At 38.0% G+C, this 19440-nt stretch overlaps 1 protein-coding gene across 1 annotated transcript; it reads left to right on the forward strand.

Annotated features, from left to right (window-relative positions):
- Nucleotides 1-220: 220 nt before the first annotated feature.
- On the forward strand, nucleotides 221-814 carry LOC147512381 (uncharacterized). Its single transcript, XM_086598720.1, has one exon. The coding sequence runs from the start codon at nucleotides 221-223 to the stop codon at nucleotides 812-814; it is 594 nt and encodes a 197-aa protein (XP_086454846.1).
- Nucleotides 815-19440: the final 18626 nt, after the last annotated feature.

Genomic DNA, 19440 nt, shown 5'->3' on the forward strand with positions numbered 1-19440 from the left:
GCAAATTGACAATCAGGTTAGGATGTCAAGTGAGTCCACTACTCCAGCCCTACCTAGTCAAGAAACTGAGTCAACTGTAACCCCGAGTTCCAAGACTCCACAACAAAAGCCAGATGACTCCCAGACTAAGTTAGATTCCCATATTAGAATTGTCGTGCCAAAAGCCCCTTTCCCAGAGCGTCTCGCTCAAAATAAGAAAGATAAATAATTTTCAGAGATTATGGAGGTTTTCAAAAATGTGAGCATTAATATTCCCTTTCTCAGCGCAATTCAGCATATCCCATCCTACACGAAATTTGTGAAAGACTTATGCACTATTAAGAGAAACACCCATGTCTCTAAACAAGCCTTTCTTGCTGCTCAAGCCACATCCTTAATCCACCAGGAAACCGCAGTTAAACTTAAGGATCCTGGGAGCCCTACAGTCTCTTGCCATATTGGAGACAAGTTCAAGGGCAATGCTCTATTAGATCTTGGTGCTAATGTCAACCTGTTACCTTATTCGGTTTATCAAGAATTGGGCCTACAATATTTAAAGCCCACAAGAGTCACCTTGCAATTAACATACCGATCTGTTAAGATTCCGTGTGGTATAGTTGAGGACATCTTAGTCAAAGTAGCTGACTTCTACTACCCTATAGACTTTATAGTTTTAGACACTCATGATCCCATAGATAATAGAATTCCAATCATTTTAGGCCGACCATTCCTAGCTACAGCCAATGCCTTGATAAACTGTAGAAATGGTGAGATGAAGATGTCCTTTGGGAATATGTTTACAAATGTGAATGTTCTCCACCTTATGACCATATGAAGAAACATAATGATGATGAGGATGTTGGTGAAGTTTGTCTCCTCAATAGTTTGGTCCCTACCCCACAAGTGGATGACCCATTAGAAGCTTGTTTAACCCATTTTGCCTGTGACTTTGACATAGATGGATCCATTAGTGATGTGAATGAGTTATTAGATTCTGCACCTATCCTAGAAATCGAAAATTGGAAAGCTAAGGTAGAACCACTCCACCTTCCTATTCCCGAAACAATTTCTAGTGTTGATTCCAAGGTTGAGCCTAGTAGTGAGCCCAAGGTTGATTCTACTCCTTCACCTTGCAAGCCCATAACTTAAACCTTTGCCAGCTGAACTCAAGTATGTTTTCTTAGGACCCAATGAGAAATACCTTGTTATTGTTGCCTCTGATCTATCAGATGAACAGGAGATCTTGTTAGTTGAAGTTTTGAAAAAACATAAGTCTGCCATTGGTTGGTCCCTTAGTGATATCAAAGGCATTAATCCTTTAGTGGTTCAACATAAAATTCACTTGGAAGATAATGCTAAAACTTCTAGAGAACCCCAGAGGAGATTGAACCCACACATGAAGGAGGTAGTCTGAGCTGAAGTTTTAAAGCTCTTAGATGCAGGTATCATCTACCCCATCTCAGATAGCCAGTGGGTTAGCCCTGTATAAGTTGTACCCAAGAAATCTGGGATAATTGTTGTCCCAAATGATGAAAATGAGTTAGTCCCTACCAGAGTTCAGATCGGATGGAGAATGTGTATAGATTTTAGGAAGCTTAATGTACAAACAAGAAAAGATCATTTCCCTCTCCCGTTTATTGATCAGATGTTAGATAGATTAGCATGCCATGCTTTTTATTGTTTCTTAGATGGTTTCTCGGGTTACTTTCAAATTGTTATAGCCCCAGAAGACCAAGAAAAAACTACATTTACCTGTTCTTTCGATACGTTTGCTTATCGACGCATGCCTTTCGGGCTCTGTAATGCACCTGCGAGTTTTCAAAGGTGTATGGTTAGTATCTTTTCCGACATGGTAGAGAGGTTTTTAGAAGTTTTCATGGATGACTTTTCTATCTTTGGTTCTTCTTTTGATGATTGTTTGAACCATCTGAATCTTGTTTTAGAAAGATGTGAGGAGAAAAACTTAGTCCTTAATTGGGAGAAATGCCACTTCATGGTGAAGAAAGGCATTGTCTTGGGTCATATTGTTTCTAGTGAGGGTATCCAAGTTGACAAATCTAAAATTGATGTGATTTCTACTCTACCCATTCCCAAGTCTGTTAAAGATGTTAGATTGTTTTTAGGGCATGCGGGTTTTTCTCGTCGGTTTATAAAGGACTTTAGTCAAATTGCTAGGCCTCTGAGTAACTTACTTGTTAAGGATGCTCCTTTTGATTTCACTGAGGCCTGTATTAGAGCTTTTGACTATTTGAAAAATGCTTTGACCACTGCACCCATTATCCAATCACCTAACTAGTCACTCCCTTTTGAGTTGATGTGTGATGCTTCTGATTATGCGGTTGGTGCAGTCTTAGGTCAAAAGGTTGATAAACTCCCTCACATCATCTATTATGCTAGTAGAACTCTCAATGATGCCCAACTTAACTACTCAACCACCGAGAAAGAGTTGTTGGCAATTATTTTTGCTTTTGATAAGTTTTGACACTATTTGATTAATTCCAAAGTAATTGTTTACTCCAGTCATGTGGCTTTAAGGCATCTTCTTTCTAAGAAGGATGCCAAACCACAATTAATCCGTTGGTTCTTGTTGTTGCAGGAGTTTGATCTTGAGATTCGTGATAAAAAAGGAACTGAAAATGTAGTTGCCGATCATCTATCTAGCGTAGTGATTGAGTCCATTGAAAACTGGCCTATTTCTAAGAATTTTCCTGATGAGCACTTGATGGTTGTTGCTCAGACCCCATAGTATGCTGACATAGTGAACTTCCTTGTCACCACTCAATTATCCAATCATTAGAGTAAGCACGATAAATTTAAGTTTTTGGCCATTGCCAAATATTTCGTTTGGGATGACCCTTACCCCTACCTCTTTAAGTGTTGTCCAGACCAGATAGTACGTAGATACATTCCTGAGTGGGAACAGAGAGCTATTCTCTTATTTTTTCATGATCATGCATGTGGTGGTCATTTTGGCTCCAAAAAGACTGCTACAAAAGTGTTGCAATGCAAATTTTATTGGCCTACATTGTTTCGTGATGCCCATACTTACTGTCAAGCATGCAGTAAATGTCAACACCTAGGACGTATGTCTCGTAGACACATGATGCCTCTTACCCCTATTCTGATTGTGGAAGTTTTTTATGTGTGGGGTATTAACTTTATGGGACCTTTTCCTAACTCCCATGGCTTTGAGTACATTTTAGTGGCAGTTGACTATGTCTCAAAGTGGAATGAGGCTATTGCATGTAGGACCAATGACCACAAAGTTGTTATCAATTTTCTAAGGGAACATATTTTTTCAAGATTTGGTACTCCCCGCGCTATCATTAGTGATGAGGGAAAACACTTTTGCAACAAGGCTTTTGAAAGTTTAATGAAGAAATATGGGGTTACTCACAAGGTTGTCTTACCTTACCACCCCGAGACCAATGGCCAAGCCGAGGTCTCCAATAGGGAAATTAAGCAAATCCTTGAAAAGACAGTCCGACCAGATAGGAAAGATTGGAGTTTAAGACTCCCTGATTCACTTTGGGCCTACAGAACTGCTTTTAAAACACCTATTGGTATGTCACCTTATCGTCTAGTCTTTGGTAAGCCTTGTCATTTGTCTGTAGAGTTAGAGTATAAAGGCTATTGGGCCATAAAAAGTCGTAATTTTGACCTTGTCAAGGCTGGTGACCATAGGAAGTTGCAATTGAATAAGCTTGGGGATAGGAATGATGCATATGACCTCTCTAAAAAGTACAAATCCAATATGAAGATGGTGCACTATAACCAAATCATGAGGAAGGAATTTTTCGTTGGTCAAAAAGTTTTATTGTATAATTCCCGTCTTCATTTGTTCCCTGGGAAATTGAAAAACTCGTTGATCTGGTCCTTTCATAGTCACACATGTCACTCCTTATGGAGCAATCACAGTTGAGAACCCAAAGATGGTAGTACTTTTAAAGTCAATGGTCAATGTTTGAAGCCATTTTTGGAGTTACATTCCACAGAAGTAGAGGAAGTACTTCTGGAAGATCCTGTCTATCAGGATTGATCATCTCTTTGATCACCGCTGCGTTGGGTTGACGACGTAAACCTTAGCGCTTTTTGGGAGGCAACCTAAAGTATTGTACCTATTCCAAACTCTAGGTTTGAGGGTGCACTTGTATATATAGTCGTTGTAGTATAGTTGCATTTCCTTGTGCTTTCATTCTTATTTTCTTGGCAGGAAATTTGATTAGTAAATAAGCATCAAACAAGGTAAAATGTTTTAATTTCTCTCTTTCCAAGCTTACGTTCATTTTGTCCTTAACATCATTATTGTCATTTTGGTGGCTTAGTTTTCAACATTGGGGACAATGTTTCATTTAGGTTTGGGGGTGTTGAAATTTATAATTTTCTCTTTGATGTTTATGATTTTTGTTAAAAAAAAAAAAAATGGTGTTCTAGATTTCAACTATGGGATTCAATTCTTATGATAATAAAGGTTTGATACCCTTTCGATGATGAAATAGGTCTAGAAGTCTCAATTTGGCTACATACTTTGACTTGAGTCTTAGAAAACTGAGTTAATTAGAGTGTAATAGACCTTGCATTAGTTCTTGAGTATCTTTGCATGAATCTTGCATTGCATTTTATGAGTAATGAACTTCTGGAATCCAAGTGTCAGATGAATTAACTAGACAAAACATGTGAGTTTGAGCCAAAAGCATGCATTGTGTGTGAATTTTCTTGAGTGATGACACCATGGATGAAGCCTTTCCGAGTAGATAGATGCACACTTCTTCTTGCTAGATCACCACACGAACACCTAGGTAGAATTTAGGCATTCTTTGATCGTTTGAGCCTAGTATATCTATCCCACCTATATATATCATTTTCTTATAAACCCTTTTGAAGCCTTGCTCTTTAAGCCTTTTTTTTTGTGAACCAAACTCCTTAACTCTTAACTTTTAACCCATAATATAGCCTACCTAAGTTGTTACTTGAGAGTTAGGATGACTGTGAAGAAAATAAAGAAATTGTACTCAAAGTCAGTTGCTTCCTTAACAGAAAAGTCAGAGTTTCAAGACCTTGCTGCAAGTCAATAAAAATGGCAAGAAGATGTGCCCACCTTCAAAAAAAAAAAATCTTGGGCCTCCTTGAAAGTTACAATTTGAATTGAAGAAGCACTAAAGTTCGAAGTTTCTCTAAGTAGTTGTGAAGACCCTATTCTCTCAAGTAATAGCTCTTTGAAATATCCATTCCTTTTCTTGTGAACCCCTAAGCCCCATTACAACCCATTTAAGACCTCTAGCTTCCTAGGCTAAGTATGGTGTGAAAGTAAGAAGATGATGTGATGATCGACCTCAGGTTCTTTGGTTAGTCATTGAGAGTGTAAGGATTGAGTGTGCCCTCGCACACTAGAGAGACCTTGACTTGGAGTGTAATAATATGAGTGATACGTGTTTATGACATAACCGGTGAGAACCCAAGTTAATGATTTTTTCTAAAGATACCAGAAGTGAAGTTACTTGTACATAGCATTACATCTTTTCATAGCAGAGTGCTTATATTGTTTAATGCTTGTGTTTATTGCATCTTTATTAACTCTGGTGTCACAAGAATTGAAGTTTGCTGCCAATAGAGATGAAAAGACTTTGCTGAGATAACTTAGGGTGATAACCTGGATAATTGAGTATTTGTAGTCCAATTTAGAACACTGGAATTTTGTGGGTATATTCTCTGCAAACCCTCACGAGACAAAATTCATCCTCTAGGGTAACCTTGAGGTTTAACAGCTTGTTGCACAAGCTAAGTGCAATCGCGATTCTTGTGAAAGTGAGTTAGGATTTTTCTTTTGTTTTTTGTTTTGCTCGAGGACTAGCAAAATGTAGGTTTGGGGGTGTTTGATAAGTTCCTAAAATTGTATATTTTATATATAGTTTTATAGGCACTTTATAATATCATTTATGCTTAATTGCGTATTTTTAACGTAAAATCATACATTTGTTTTATTCCATGACATTATACATATTTTTTGGTCATAAAGGATTATTTGTATATATGTGCATGTCTTTGGAAAAGTCTAATGCAAAATATGTTTTATTAATTTGGTTTAATATTTTTTGTAGGAAATAAAGATGTTGGTCAAAGCTAGCCCAATAAAAGCTCGAGCCCATAAGCCAAAGAGGATCATTTAGAGAATCAATAAGTGAGAGCTCATGGAATAAATTGTACTATCAAGAATGGAAGGAAATGTTAGAGAATTGATAATTATGGACGGAAATCAAGAAAGGATAATTGCAACTACCACCATATATTCTTACCATTTTCACCACATTAAATATCCCAATTTCTATTAATTACTTATTCCCTAGATTTTATTATATCAAATCATTCCATATACCTTATATCCTAGCCACCATATATTCTCCCATATCCTCACCATATTCTTGCTAACCACTCCATTCCTAATTCAAAACCATATCATTCCCTTTTTATCCTTTATTTGATTTCCAATTTATATTTCCTTCCTTCCTCATGCCTTGATAATATCTCTTCTGTATTCCATTTCCTAAATTCTTTTATCTTATATTTTCTTCCTATATCCCAAAGATTATTTCTATTTTGTGTGAAGATATTATATGCACAAAGATCTTGTTGGTGGAAGCTATAAATAGATAAGAGAATTGGCATTGAGGGGACACCCATTCCACACCCATTATATCTCCATTCTAGTAGAAATTTTGCTTTGTAGTTTTAGTTCATTTAATTAGTGAGGGAGAGATATTAGAGTGTGTAGGTACTATTTTTCCGACAAGCAATAAAGTGATTTCAAGGTTGAATAAAATGGTGGTATTCTCTTACTTTTTTTATTACCCTGTTAGCATGATAAGATAAAATCTTCACCCTAATGGTGGAAGATGAATCCCCTATTATGAAGATATAGATTTAGTTTTATATTTTCAAGTTTTAATTCCCCATATCTTGTTGATTTAATTATGTCCAATGATATTCTTCCAAAATAACTTAGAGAAAATTAGTCATGGATTCTATCACCATTCGGGGTATTTTTCATTGTTTGTTCTTATCTAAGTCTATTTTAAAGTTTGGTTTTGATGTTTAATTATTTATCATGGATGGTTTATGCTCCTCTATTATATGTGGTGATTTTTCATACTTAGATAAATAAACGTAAATGCTTGAAGAAATGGAGGATTCATTTATTGAGATATTCTTTTAAATGTGGCTAGCGTCCACAAAATGCTTACACTGAAAAATCATCCATTAAATTTACAACTAACGTTGGAGTTTATTTGATGAAATTTATAAAATAAAGGGGAATAATTATTTGGAAATATTTAAATAATTTATTCTTTAAAAATAGGGGTGAAGTCATTCACCATTAGGATTTCTCATTAATTGAATTCGTGAAAATCGGAAAAAATTTAGTTTAATTAGTTGATAAAATAGAAGCAAATTTTCATTCTTAGATTAAATTAGCTTGATAAAATAAAAAATCCAAAAATTGTTTTAAATCTCATGCACTTAGTTAGTTATTGGTTCATTAATTCTCTTCGCTCTAATTTCTCCATTTCAAGGTGTGGTTCGACTCTAACTTGCCACTATTCTTTTTAATTGTTATAGGTTTGAAAATTATATTTATTGATTTGCAGGTTTTAAACGACAAGAATTTGTGTAATTCAGTGGTAGATCTCTTCTAGAGTTCTACAACGCTTGCGCTTTTCACGACCGGAGGTGTCGTTGCTGGAGGTGTCTGTAATCATGTGGATTACCTTTTCCTCTTCCTGATCGGAGGAGTACTGTCGGCTGTCGTGTCTCGAACGACCTGGAGATTTAGATCGTCGGGATGTTCTGCTTCTGCTCCTTCTATGTGCAGGTCATTCATGACTATGACTCCTGCTTCTATTGCGGTTGGCATTTAGTTTATGCCTGAGGTCATTTTCTGGTAGAAATTCTTTGAGGTTTCCCTCTTCGACTAAGTTTTGGAGGTAGTGCTTAAGGCTCCAACATTCGTCTGTGTCATGATGGTGGAGTTTATGGAAGTGGTAGTACGGATGGCCTGGGATTTCTATGACCTTGTTGATGTGTGGCTTGAAGTAAGGGGCTATCTTTATCTTCTTCAGGATGTGACCTGGCATCTTGGAGAAGTTGGAGAATTCTCTCTTGGTGTAAGATGGATTCTGGGAGTTGGTTCCCTTGTTATTGCCGTACTCATGCTTGCTTTCTTTGGGTCCCCGTTTGTCACTTACTGTGAGGACTTCTTTGCCTTTGCACTGGGTCATCCATTCTTTGTACTTCATGTACTTGTCGACTCTGTGGTATAGGTCATCTAGACGTTCTGGCTTATTTCGTATGAGAGACCGTGCTAGCTCAGAATCATCTAGGAAGGCATTGGTGAATGGCAAGGTTGCAAAGCTATCATTGAGGCCTGGCTCCATTGATAGCAATTCCTTTTTGAAACGTCCTAAGAAAGTGTGAATAGTCTCACCGTGTGCTTGCTTCAGCTGGAACAACAAGTCTAGGTCAGCTTGTTTCTTCCTGGTGTGGACGAACTCTGCTGCAAATGTCTCGGCTAGCTTGTTGAAGTTGTGGATTGAATCAGGCTCTAACGTGTAGAACCAGTCTAATGCTCGTCATTCAAGTTGGCTGGAAAGAGTTTGCACTTTAAGTAGTCAAAGTCTAGAGTGTGGACACGAGCTACGTGCTGGCCTGGACACGAGCTGCCATTGTACATCGGGAACTTTGGCTGGATGAAATCAGTGGGAGACTGTTTGTCCTTGACTTCAGTGGTGAATGGTGACACTTTGTATGACTAGAGCATCTTCTGGACGATCTGGGCTGCGCTGGCTTTTTCGCTTGACTTCTCCAACTGCTGAGCGAAGTCCTCAAGACGTTGATTGGTGGTTGTAGTGAGGGTTGTGACTGCGTTGTTTTCAATTGTGTCTGGGGCCAGGTTATTGGTGTTAGAAGTAGTTTGTTCGCGAATAGTTTGGTTCTCTTGCTGGAGCGTGGTAAATAATTCCTGGATAAACTTTACTTGATCTACTAGAGCTTTGAGTTGTTCTTCCATGGTGGTTTTACCAAGTTTCGTGGGCTTGAGAAAATAGTGTGTTGTGCTTTTCTCAAGAAAACGAACCCATAGACGGCGCCAATATAAAGAGGTATTGTTTTCTACCTATAACCTAATGTTGAGGTTATTGGGTAATGGTTGCACTCTTTCTTGGGATAAGAGTTGCCTACGTATCAAGTTTCTTGGGTGAACGTGAATCAAGCCTTATGTAGTTCATCTCTCTCTACTTATAGGTGTTTGATCTGACTTTCCTTATTTGCTTCAGGCCGTTGCCAAGTGTAGATTTATATTTTGTGCTCTCTTGATAATTCGTCATTACTTATGTTGTTACAAAGTAAATGCCTCCTTCATTAGTGCGTTGACTGAGCTTCAGGATCGCGGTAGATCATTTGTTTCCATGTATGGCTGTATTTAATATTCTGGGCGACCTGAGTTTAGGTCGTAGTTACATCCTGGTGGTGTAGTACGACTTAGTGATGTACGAGCTCTGCGGATATGACCTGGTGTGTGGACACTTGTGCTGTAGTGATTGGTTTGAGAACGGAGGGTACTTACACTTATATTTTAAAATACAATCTCAAGATGATTGGCTTGCTGCGAGAAAGAAAAATGGTGGAATATTTAAAGAAATAAGTGTTAATTGTGAAGGACGATATGAGCAGGTGCGAGGTGCGCAAGTCTGAAATTCTGCACATGGATTATCGTCTTATGGAGTAAGAAGATGAGTCAAAAAAGAAAATGCAGATGAGAGGCTTAGTACTGTCTATGCTTTTAAGGTCTGAGTATGATAAATTAGAGAGAGAGAGAGATTGATTTGAGATAATATTTACTTGATTGATTTCTATAGAGATTGTAATGGTTTATATAGATATTACAAGTTCCTAAAATAGAAACTAAAATAACAAAGATCTAAGATATGTACAAACACAAGCGGTCGAAAGTATAGCAAAACAGAGTCGAGGCTTCGAGAGAAAAGAAAGAGAGCACGGGGTAGCTCGCGACTCGACTTTGAATCAACTTCTAATACTCCTCCTCAAGTTGGAGAGTGAATGTCAAGAACTCCCAACTTGCGAATTAATCTCAGAAAGGTGTCCTTGCTGAGAGGTTTAGTGAAGGCATCAGCCACCTGATCTGAGGATGGAACGAATGTAGGTGATAGTAACTTGGCCTATATCTTGTCGCGTAAGAAATGACAGTCCAATTCGATGTGCTTCGTTCGTTTATCAAAATCTGGATTTTGAGAGAGATGGAGGGCGGCCTGATTGTCGCAGAACATGTTCATCGGAGAAAGATGAGAGATGCATAAGTCATGTAGAAGATACTTCAACCATTGAAGTTCACACGCAAGGGTAGCCATGGAACAATATTCGGCTTCAACAGAAGAACGACATACAGTGCTCTATTTCTTTGTTTTCTAGGATATAGGGCTAAAACAAAGAAAAGTGCAATAACCACTAGTAGAACAACGAGTGACAGGGTAGCCATCCCAATCAAAGTCACAGAAACCAGAGATGTGTAAAGAGCTATTAGCTGATAAGAGAATCCCTTTGTTGATTGAAACCTTTAAGGTAGTGGAGTATACGATGAGAAACATCTATATGTGGAGTTCGTGGGGACTACATGAAATGGCTGAGATAATTAACAGAATAAGTGATATATGGACATGTAACTGTGAGATATTAGAGATGCCCAATCAAGCGACAATAGACAGTTGGATCCTAAAGTAATGTGCCATCATCGATATGGAGGTTGATGTTTTGTTCCATAAGAAACTCAGAAATACGACCACCAGTGGTACCACAATCAGACAGAATGTCCAAAAGACATTTGCGCTGTGTAAGAAATAATCATTCTTTGGAACGAGCCACCTCAATACCCAAGAAATATTTTAGACGTCCTAAGTCCTTGATATAGAACTTTGCTTCTAAAAAATTCTTCAAGTTCTAAATGAGAGATGGATTTGTTGCCTGTGATTAGAATGTCGTTCACATAAACAAGGACAAATGTAGAATTAGTGAATAGAGAATAATCAAACTTAGACTGAGTGAAGCCGGTAGTGATAAGAGTGGTAGATAGTTTGGCAAACCATTGCCGAGAAGCCTACTTGAGTCCATATAAGGACTTATTGAGGTGACAGATCCTGTGCTCCCCCTGTTTGCGAATCCAGGAGGTAAGGTCATATAGACAGTTTCATCCAAATCGCCTTGGAGAAAGGCATTGTGGACATCCAGCTGATGAAGGGACCAATGTCTGATAGCAGTAATGAAGAGAAGTAATCGAACAGTGACTAATTTAGCAACGGGTGCAAAAGTGTCATTATAGTCTTGGCCTTCAATCTGATTGTAACCCTTAGCAACAAGACGAGCTTTGTAACGTTCAATAGAACCATCTGAATGATATTTAATCTTGAAAACCCATCTACAACCAATAGGCTTATGATGAGAGGATGACGGAACAAGAGTCCATGTGTTATTATGTTCCAAAGTTGCAATTTCAGAAGCCATAGCAACTCTTCATTCTGGAATTTTGACAGCTTGAGAAAAGGAATGTAGGAACAACTGAAGAAGACACTTTAGACAAAAAAGTTTTATGACAAGTAGAAAAGTTAGTGTCAAAAACATAGAAAGCCATAGGATATGGAGTGGAAGACCGTGTTACCTTATAGTCCGATTGGATGAGGTTGGTTGTAAGACCCCTATTTATTTTTACATTATTTTCGTAACAATAGTTAGTATTTCTCTATTTTATTTTATTTTTTTCTGGTCAACGTGCTAGTATGTGGGTTTGACTTTTGATAGAAAGAGAAAGGAGGGAAGACCAAATAGTAATTTCGAATAATATTACTATAGGAAACTAGTATTTGAATTTTGAATGTTGGGTATAGATTATCCTTAATATTCAGAAAGTTTTAAATAAGAAGGAAACAAGATATTAACATAAGGAACATAATAGATATACTACTTTTAATAGAAAATAATATTCCATAGTTATGAATAAGGATATTTAGTAAAATCGGAAGTTAAGCAATATATATGGTGTCTGCGGAGAAAGTAGGTTTTTCTCAAAAACACAAACAGCACACGCAAGCTTAAACGAAGAAGAACGGCGGATTGTGCGAGCTAGCTGGGATTAGTTCTCGCGTAGTTTTCTTCGATATTTCTTTTTCACGATAACTGAGAGGTGAGTAGTTTAGTTTACATTTCTCGTCTATACACAGAGATAACTTTACTGTAGTACCATGTTTCCGTTCATTTTTTGCTCATTTCTCTTCAACAATTATTCTTCTCGTTAGTGTTTAAAACTTGTTAGATTGTAGGACTGTCGAAACTCTTAGGTGGTTGTTAATGGAGGCGCGAGCCCTAAAAATCCTCCTCTGTCCTGTATACTTTTGCATTGCGATATTGTGGTGGTGTTGATATTGTATTTTGAACTGCTATTTTGTATTGTGGGTTGGTTGATTGATGAATGGTGGTAGTGGGGAGTTTAAGTGTGGTTGAAAGCTTCAAGGAGACGTTAATGGCGGTCGGATCCATGATTGGGGGAGTGATTTCGAAACTTGAAATTGGGAGTTTCTTGGTTAATTAAAGTTGTGGGGTTTTTCACCCTAACAAATTTCGGTGGGTTTTTGTATGGTGGTGTGTAGAGGTTTGTGGTGGCTGGACACTAGTTGCTGGTGCTGGGAAGGAGATGACCGAGAGAGATCCAGTGCTCCCGGTCGGTGTTTAACAGTATTAGATATGTTGGTAATTAGTTGGGCTTAGGCCGAATTTATCTTTTGTTTTGGGCCGGTTTAAAATGTTTATTTGGGTTGGTCCATAGAATTTTAAGTGGATCACATAGGCCGGGTTAAATAATTTTAAGGTCTGTTTTGGTTAGATAATTTCAAGTTGGGCCAAATTAGTTTATAGGCGGGTTAAGGCTTAAGTTATTGAACCGGGTCAGTTTAGCCAAGTCAATTAGGACCAGAGTTTAACTTTTTTTAAATATGGGTTTGGGTGAGGACCGGTTGGGATGACCACCGGTTAGGACCGTTGACTGTTGGATTTGACTGTTGACTTTTTCCAAAATGTTATAGATTGAATTTTATGGACCAATCTTATGATAGGATGTTGGTGACACTTGTATAAACTTGTTTGTCAATATCTAATATAGATTTGACGTTGATCTTGTGTGAATATTGACACATGAAGAGAGGGAAATTTTAAGATGCATAGATGCATACATTTCAATAAATTACATAACGAAAATCCTATAACCTAGCTACCACAACTCATGTGATTAGCCCTGTGTAGGGCGTGTGTAATTTGATTGGCCCTTCTGGAGTTTCAGTGAATTTGAATGGCCCTTCTGGCGTAGCTGAATAGTGGCTTGATCGATTATCTCGTTCACAAACTTTAGAACGAGATGCGTGTTACTTTTATGCCGAATAGTGGCATTACTCACATAATGGTTTCCGTGTGAGGGTTACCTAGTATGCGATATCCCGCTTAGGATAATTACGCACGGAGTGGTCCAGTATATGAGGGGAGGCATGTGGATGTACATGTTCGGCATTGGGTAGCGATTGTGGTAGCCAGGGAAACTAGGTAAAACATAGAGACGGCGTGTTATTAGGGACACTTGATAAATGTTACTGATATGATACTTTTCTCCGGTGTGGTTATTGATTTAAGACTTTCAAGTTAAGTTTCGTTTTATGCTATGATTATTACAAATTACTTTGCAAAAGAGTGGATTAAACTAATTATTCTTGCAGAGAGGACCCACTTTGCGATAGAGCATGCATAAAGGTAAGTACTAGGATACCATACGTTTTATTTACTCTTACTTAGAAGCTAAGATGCCTTTATGAAGGAACTGACTACCTTAAGTTAAGGTGCCTCAGTGGAGGAACTACCTGCCATATAAAGAATGAAATATTATGTATATCTAAATGGTTTTTCTAAGGCTACTCATACCGATCTAAATGGAGGAACATCAGCTAATTATTTATAATGCTGACCCGATTTGCATGTTTGCTAATCGGGTGTGTTCTTATATGAACATAGTCGATCAGCCTGGACAGGGTTAGCTGATGTTTGAGAAGGTGGCGTGCTGCTCGTGATTGATGTTAGCCTTTATTTTTAATAAGATGTCGGTTCATTTTCCTCAGAGATGTAGTGGAATTTGTTGAGGACATATGTTTTAATTTATTTTCCGAATTCTTAGGTGAAGAAGTTTGTAACTTAATTTTGATCGCAAGTTTTCATAATGATGAGTTATTGTTTTGAGTATTTTATTATTTAGATTTTTCTGCACGTGTTATTATTTCTTAAAGGTTATGAAATAGATTGGGTTTTGAGGTTGTTGTCACATCTCGGATATCGAGGAGTTGGATATTATTTATTTCATCTGAATTATCAAAATTCGGGGTGTGACATTGGCCGAACGAGGGACTGTAGGTGCCTTGGTGAGAGTAGGGCAGTGATAATCTTTGATGAGAAGTGGTGGGGGGTTTCGCACTCTAGTAGATCAAGGTGAGGTAGGAGAGTTGGGGTGTGGTGGCTAAGGGAGTTCCAAAATTGCAGGTGATGGAGGTGACTGAGTTGGAAGATTGGGGAGGAGGGGGGCGGGCGCACGCTCTTTCTACTAGAGTTACAGGAGGGAGGGAACAGGCATGCTCGATTTGTGTTGGATCAGAGTGCGTGCGCGCTCCGTCTACTGGAGTTACATGAGAGGATTGAATGTCGAAAGTTTCATTGTCTAGGATAGGTAAGGGATAAACTGGCAGATGTGATGGTGGGGAAGATAAATGTTGATAGGGGAAGACATTCTCATGGAAAATCACGTCACGGGAACTATAAATTTTCTTGAAAAATAAATCATAAATGCAATAGCCTTTTTGAGCATAAGGATAACTAATGAATATGTCAGGTTTCCCACGGTGATCAAACTTATTTTTAATGAAAATGTTGTGAGCAAAACATAAACAACCAAAAACACGAAGATGGGCAAGAGTGGGAGGTGTTGTAAACAAAAGCTCATGACGTGATTTGCCTTTTAACAAGGTTCTAGGAATTTTGTTAATGAGATAGCCTGCGGTGAGAATGCATTCACCCCAGAAGGATAACGGGAGATGAGCTTGAAAATGTAATGCTCGTGCAACGTTGAGTAAATGACGATGTTTTCTTTCAACAACAGCATTTTGTTGGGGAGTAACAACGCAACTACATTGGTGGATAACCCCATGTTTGGAAAAAAAATTTATTGCATGTTATGGGGTATAAATTCGGATCCATTGTCGGATCGAAGGACTTGGATTTCATGAAAATGGTCATCAATGTTGTTATGGCCAGATATGAGCGAATGTATTGTAGAATGAAACTGAGTATGAACCATGGCAAAAAAAGATTGTAAATGCATGGTAGTTTCAGATTTGACAGTCATAAGATAAATCCATATGGCACTACTAAAATCATCGACAATAGTTAAGAAAAAACGAGCATTGGAATAGGAAGGTAAATGAAAAGGACCCCAAATGTCACAATGAATCATTTGAAAAGGTCTAATAGTTTTTATTGAACTATGAGAAAAATATAAATGTGTTTGCTTAGCTTGCGAACATACAGTGCAAGTAGCATTATTGGCACTAGAAATGAAAGGAAACTGCTTAGCTAAAATCTGCAAAGGCGTGGAAGAGAGATGTCCAAAGCGATAATGCCATATATTATTGGTGGTGGAGTTGTGCGTGGGATGAGCAAACAGAAACTAGTTGGAGATGGTAGAGTCCCCCATTAAGCCGTCTCAATCCAATCGTCTTATTCGATAACTGGTCTTGAAAAAGGCAAGAATCATTAGTGAACGTGACAGAGATAGGGTGAGACTTGATTAGTTCACTAATGGAAAGCAAGTTAAAATGAAAAGTGGGAACAAACAGAACGTTGACAAGACACAATAGAGGAGAGAGAATAACACTACCAACATGAGTAATTAAATGGTATGTTTCATCCAAAAGTTTAAGAGTAGAATATGTTAAACAAGAATGATAACGAAAAAACAGATATAATGATGAACAGACATGATTGTAGCACCAGAGTCAATGATCCATTTGGATTTAGAAAAACATGAGAAATAAATACCTGTCATGTTTGCTTGTGAAGTGGTGCTACCTGAATCAAGCAAACTGAGAAGTTGGTTGTATTGTTTTGTAGAGAAAACAGGAGAATTGGAGTCCGTAGCAACCGAATTGGCTTGAGCAAGCTTGGGGGGGATAACCGTGCAGTTTGTAACATGTACCAATATGATGTCCAACACGGTTACAATGATTGCAGAATGGACGAGCGCGGGCGCGCTCTGGTTGCCTTATATCTGAGGGCACGCGCGCTCGAGGCTGTTGCGAACCAGTGTTGTGCTGCGGAGGTTTAGACGGGCCTGATTTCGAAGAAGAAGTCCAGTTGGTCTTTTGAAAGTGGGTACTCATGGCAGCAGCGTCTGGAGCAGAAGGAAGAGAGAGTGCATGAATCTCTTGTTGCTTTTCTTCCTATCGGATTAAAGAATAAATCTTGGACATATGAGGAAAAGGATCCATTAAGAGAATTTGATTGCGAATGGATTGAAAACAAACATCTAGGCCTTGCATGAATTTCATAGAACGACCGTTTTTAACCTCTTTGACAAAAATAGATGCATGACCACAAGTACAAGCAGACATAGTAGACAAATAACTTAATTCATCCCATAAAGATTTAAGCAAAGTGAAGTAAATAGATACCAGACGATTGTTTTGTTTGAGAAGAGTGACGGAATCCTTCAGTTAAAAGACCTTAGATGCATTAGTTTGTGAAAAACGATCACCTATATCTTTCCAGATTTCGGATGCAGAGTCGGCATAGAGGATGCTTCCACGGATATCTGGAGTGACAGAATTGAGAATACATGAAACAATGAGGTCATCACATCGCGACCACTGAGATTTTTCTTTGGGAGTACTGGGAGGTGTGACAGAACCATCGACAAAACCAAACTTATTCTTTGCTTGAAGGGCTCTAGAGATAAACCGTAACCAAGTCGGATAATTGTCACCGGATAACAGAGGAGATACAAGAATAGCCGTGGGGCTATCTGAGTGGTGTACAAAGAAAGAATCATCAGAACCTGGAAGAGAGTCATTATTGGTGTTTGAGGCATCGGCCATTGAGAATGGAGAGGAGGCGGAAGCTTAGAGCGGTTAGGGTTAGGGTTTGGATCAAAATTAGGCTGATACCATGATAAATTAGAGAGAGAGATTGTTTTGAGAGAATATATACTTAATTGATTTCTATAGAGATTACAATGGTTTATATAGAGATTACAAGTTCCTAAAATAGAAACTAAAATAACAAAGATCTAATATCTGTACAAACACAACCGGGTGCGGGCGCGCTCGAGAGAGTGGGCGAAGAGACGCTCTGACTCTGACTTGCGAATCAACTTCTAATATAGTAAGAAACAGACCAGTTACTCTTGATTGGTTGAAGAAATCTTAGTGTCGGTTCTTTTGCTAGCTGGTTGGTCAGATGTGTTTTGTTCTTATATATACTCATCGTTTTTCCACCTGCTGCTTCCCACAATCCCACCTGCTTCTGAAATTATATATGCTCATTGTTATAAAACACTACTCACAGGTACAGTAATTCTCATTTTGGCTCAAACCACGTTTGGCATTATAGTCTTCAATTGTTAAACGACACCGATCTAAAGTTTGAAAGTTGATTTTCTTTCCAAGTTTTCACCAGTATAGGATTGTTTCTCAGGGATGCTGGGGATGGGCGGGGGAGGGGGACACATCAAGTTACACTACTTCATTTATCTTTCGTTTATTTTGCAGGAACTTGCGATATGCGAAGTATATATCCATCCTTGATCCAAACTTTTTTTGGTAAATGTCTTGATAGATCCAAACTTGTTATTTGTAACTTTATATTCTTTCATCTTAATAAATATTATTCTTTAGCACAAAAAATGATATAAAATAATAATTAAAACATATATACTCACAGTTTCTTGGGTCGTCCGGACATAGTTATGCAGGATTGGCCGGGTATATATATACACTTGGCACCCTTGGGCATCTTCTGTGTCTTCTAGAATAATGAAGGGGTAAACTATATATGGCGGAAAAAAAGTTGGAATTAATAGCCACTACCAAAATACCAATTTAACGAAAAAAAGGCTCCATTCGCACGCTCGAAATGAAAAAGGGATATGTAGTTGGTTGGTGTTCGGTGTTCCCACACCACTAATTGAAACCTTGAGGCTTTAGTGCCGTTTCAAAACTGCAAGCTAGGTTTACATCCTAGTTTTTTTTATGGGAAGCTAGGTTTACATCTATTTGCATCCTTACAAACTTCTAGAAACATCTCTAGTTCTCAACCTAGAAAAGTTCAAAGGTACTGTCCACATAGGGATGTCCAAATAGGTACCCGACCCGGCTCAGCCCGAACCCGACTTATCGGGTTTTGAATGGGTATCGGGTTATCCGAATCTGGAGCGGTTTTCAGTGGGTCTGGTTTGGAGTCGGGTATTTTGTTGAGAAGTGTGACCAAACTCTATCCTAACCCTATATTTCGGGTACCCATCGGGCTCGGGTTTGAATTTTGGGTAGGATAAAACCCGATATAAATGAAGAAATAAGACAATAAGAAATTTTATTTGAAATATATATTTACATTTTATTCCTTCTTCGGCTATCCACCAATCCTTCAAACAAAATAAAACTTCTAATGAACTTGGAAGTAATTATAACCTATACTTGGACATAATTATTTAATATGATTTAAATATAGATGGACTCGAAATGAACTATAGACACATGATCACGTGCAATTACTAAAAAAATTGGAAATCCCGATATAAATTTTTTCATAATCTAATATATTAAATAACTCATCATTGTAAACATGAATGAGGTCATAATCCAAATATTTATCTAACTCATTCTTTTATATGAGATTAGTAGTATGCAATTAAAACCGGATTTGGGATTCGATTTCGGTCCGGGGTCAATTTCGAGGTTTTTAGCCATTTTAACGGGTTTAGGGCTAAATTATTAGGTCGGGCTCAGGTCAGTCTAGGTTTAGAGAGTGTGACCAAACCATATCCTATGTATTTCAGTTTGGATTTGGGTTCGGGTTCGGGCAGAATTCGGTGCGGGAATTTTGTTCGGGTTTTGGACGGGTTTCGGGCAAGATGGAGTCCACAGCCAAATTTTGATTAGTATGAACAACTACCACAAAAGGATTTAAAAAAAAAGGTTTACATGATTGCAACTTTCCTTTTATCTAAGGAGAGTAATTTATACTTAATTTTTGAAAGCAAACAACCAGGTAGATATTAATTCCGATTTCCTTACAAAGTATATAATTCTCTATCAATCCCTAGAT

This window comes from Coptis chinensis, chromosome 3, assembly GCF_015680905.1.
Source record: "Coptis chinensis isolate HL-2020 chromosome 3, ASM1568090v1, whole genome shotgun sequence".
NCBI lineage: Eukaryota > Viridiplantae > Streptophyta > Magnoliopsida > Ranunculales > Ranunculaceae > Coptis > Coptis chinensis.

Coding starts and splice junctions, on each gene's coding strand:
- LOC147512381 (XM_086598720.1), top strand. CDS start 221: ATGGAGGTTTTCAAAAATGTGAGCATTAATATTCCCTTTCTCAGCGCA.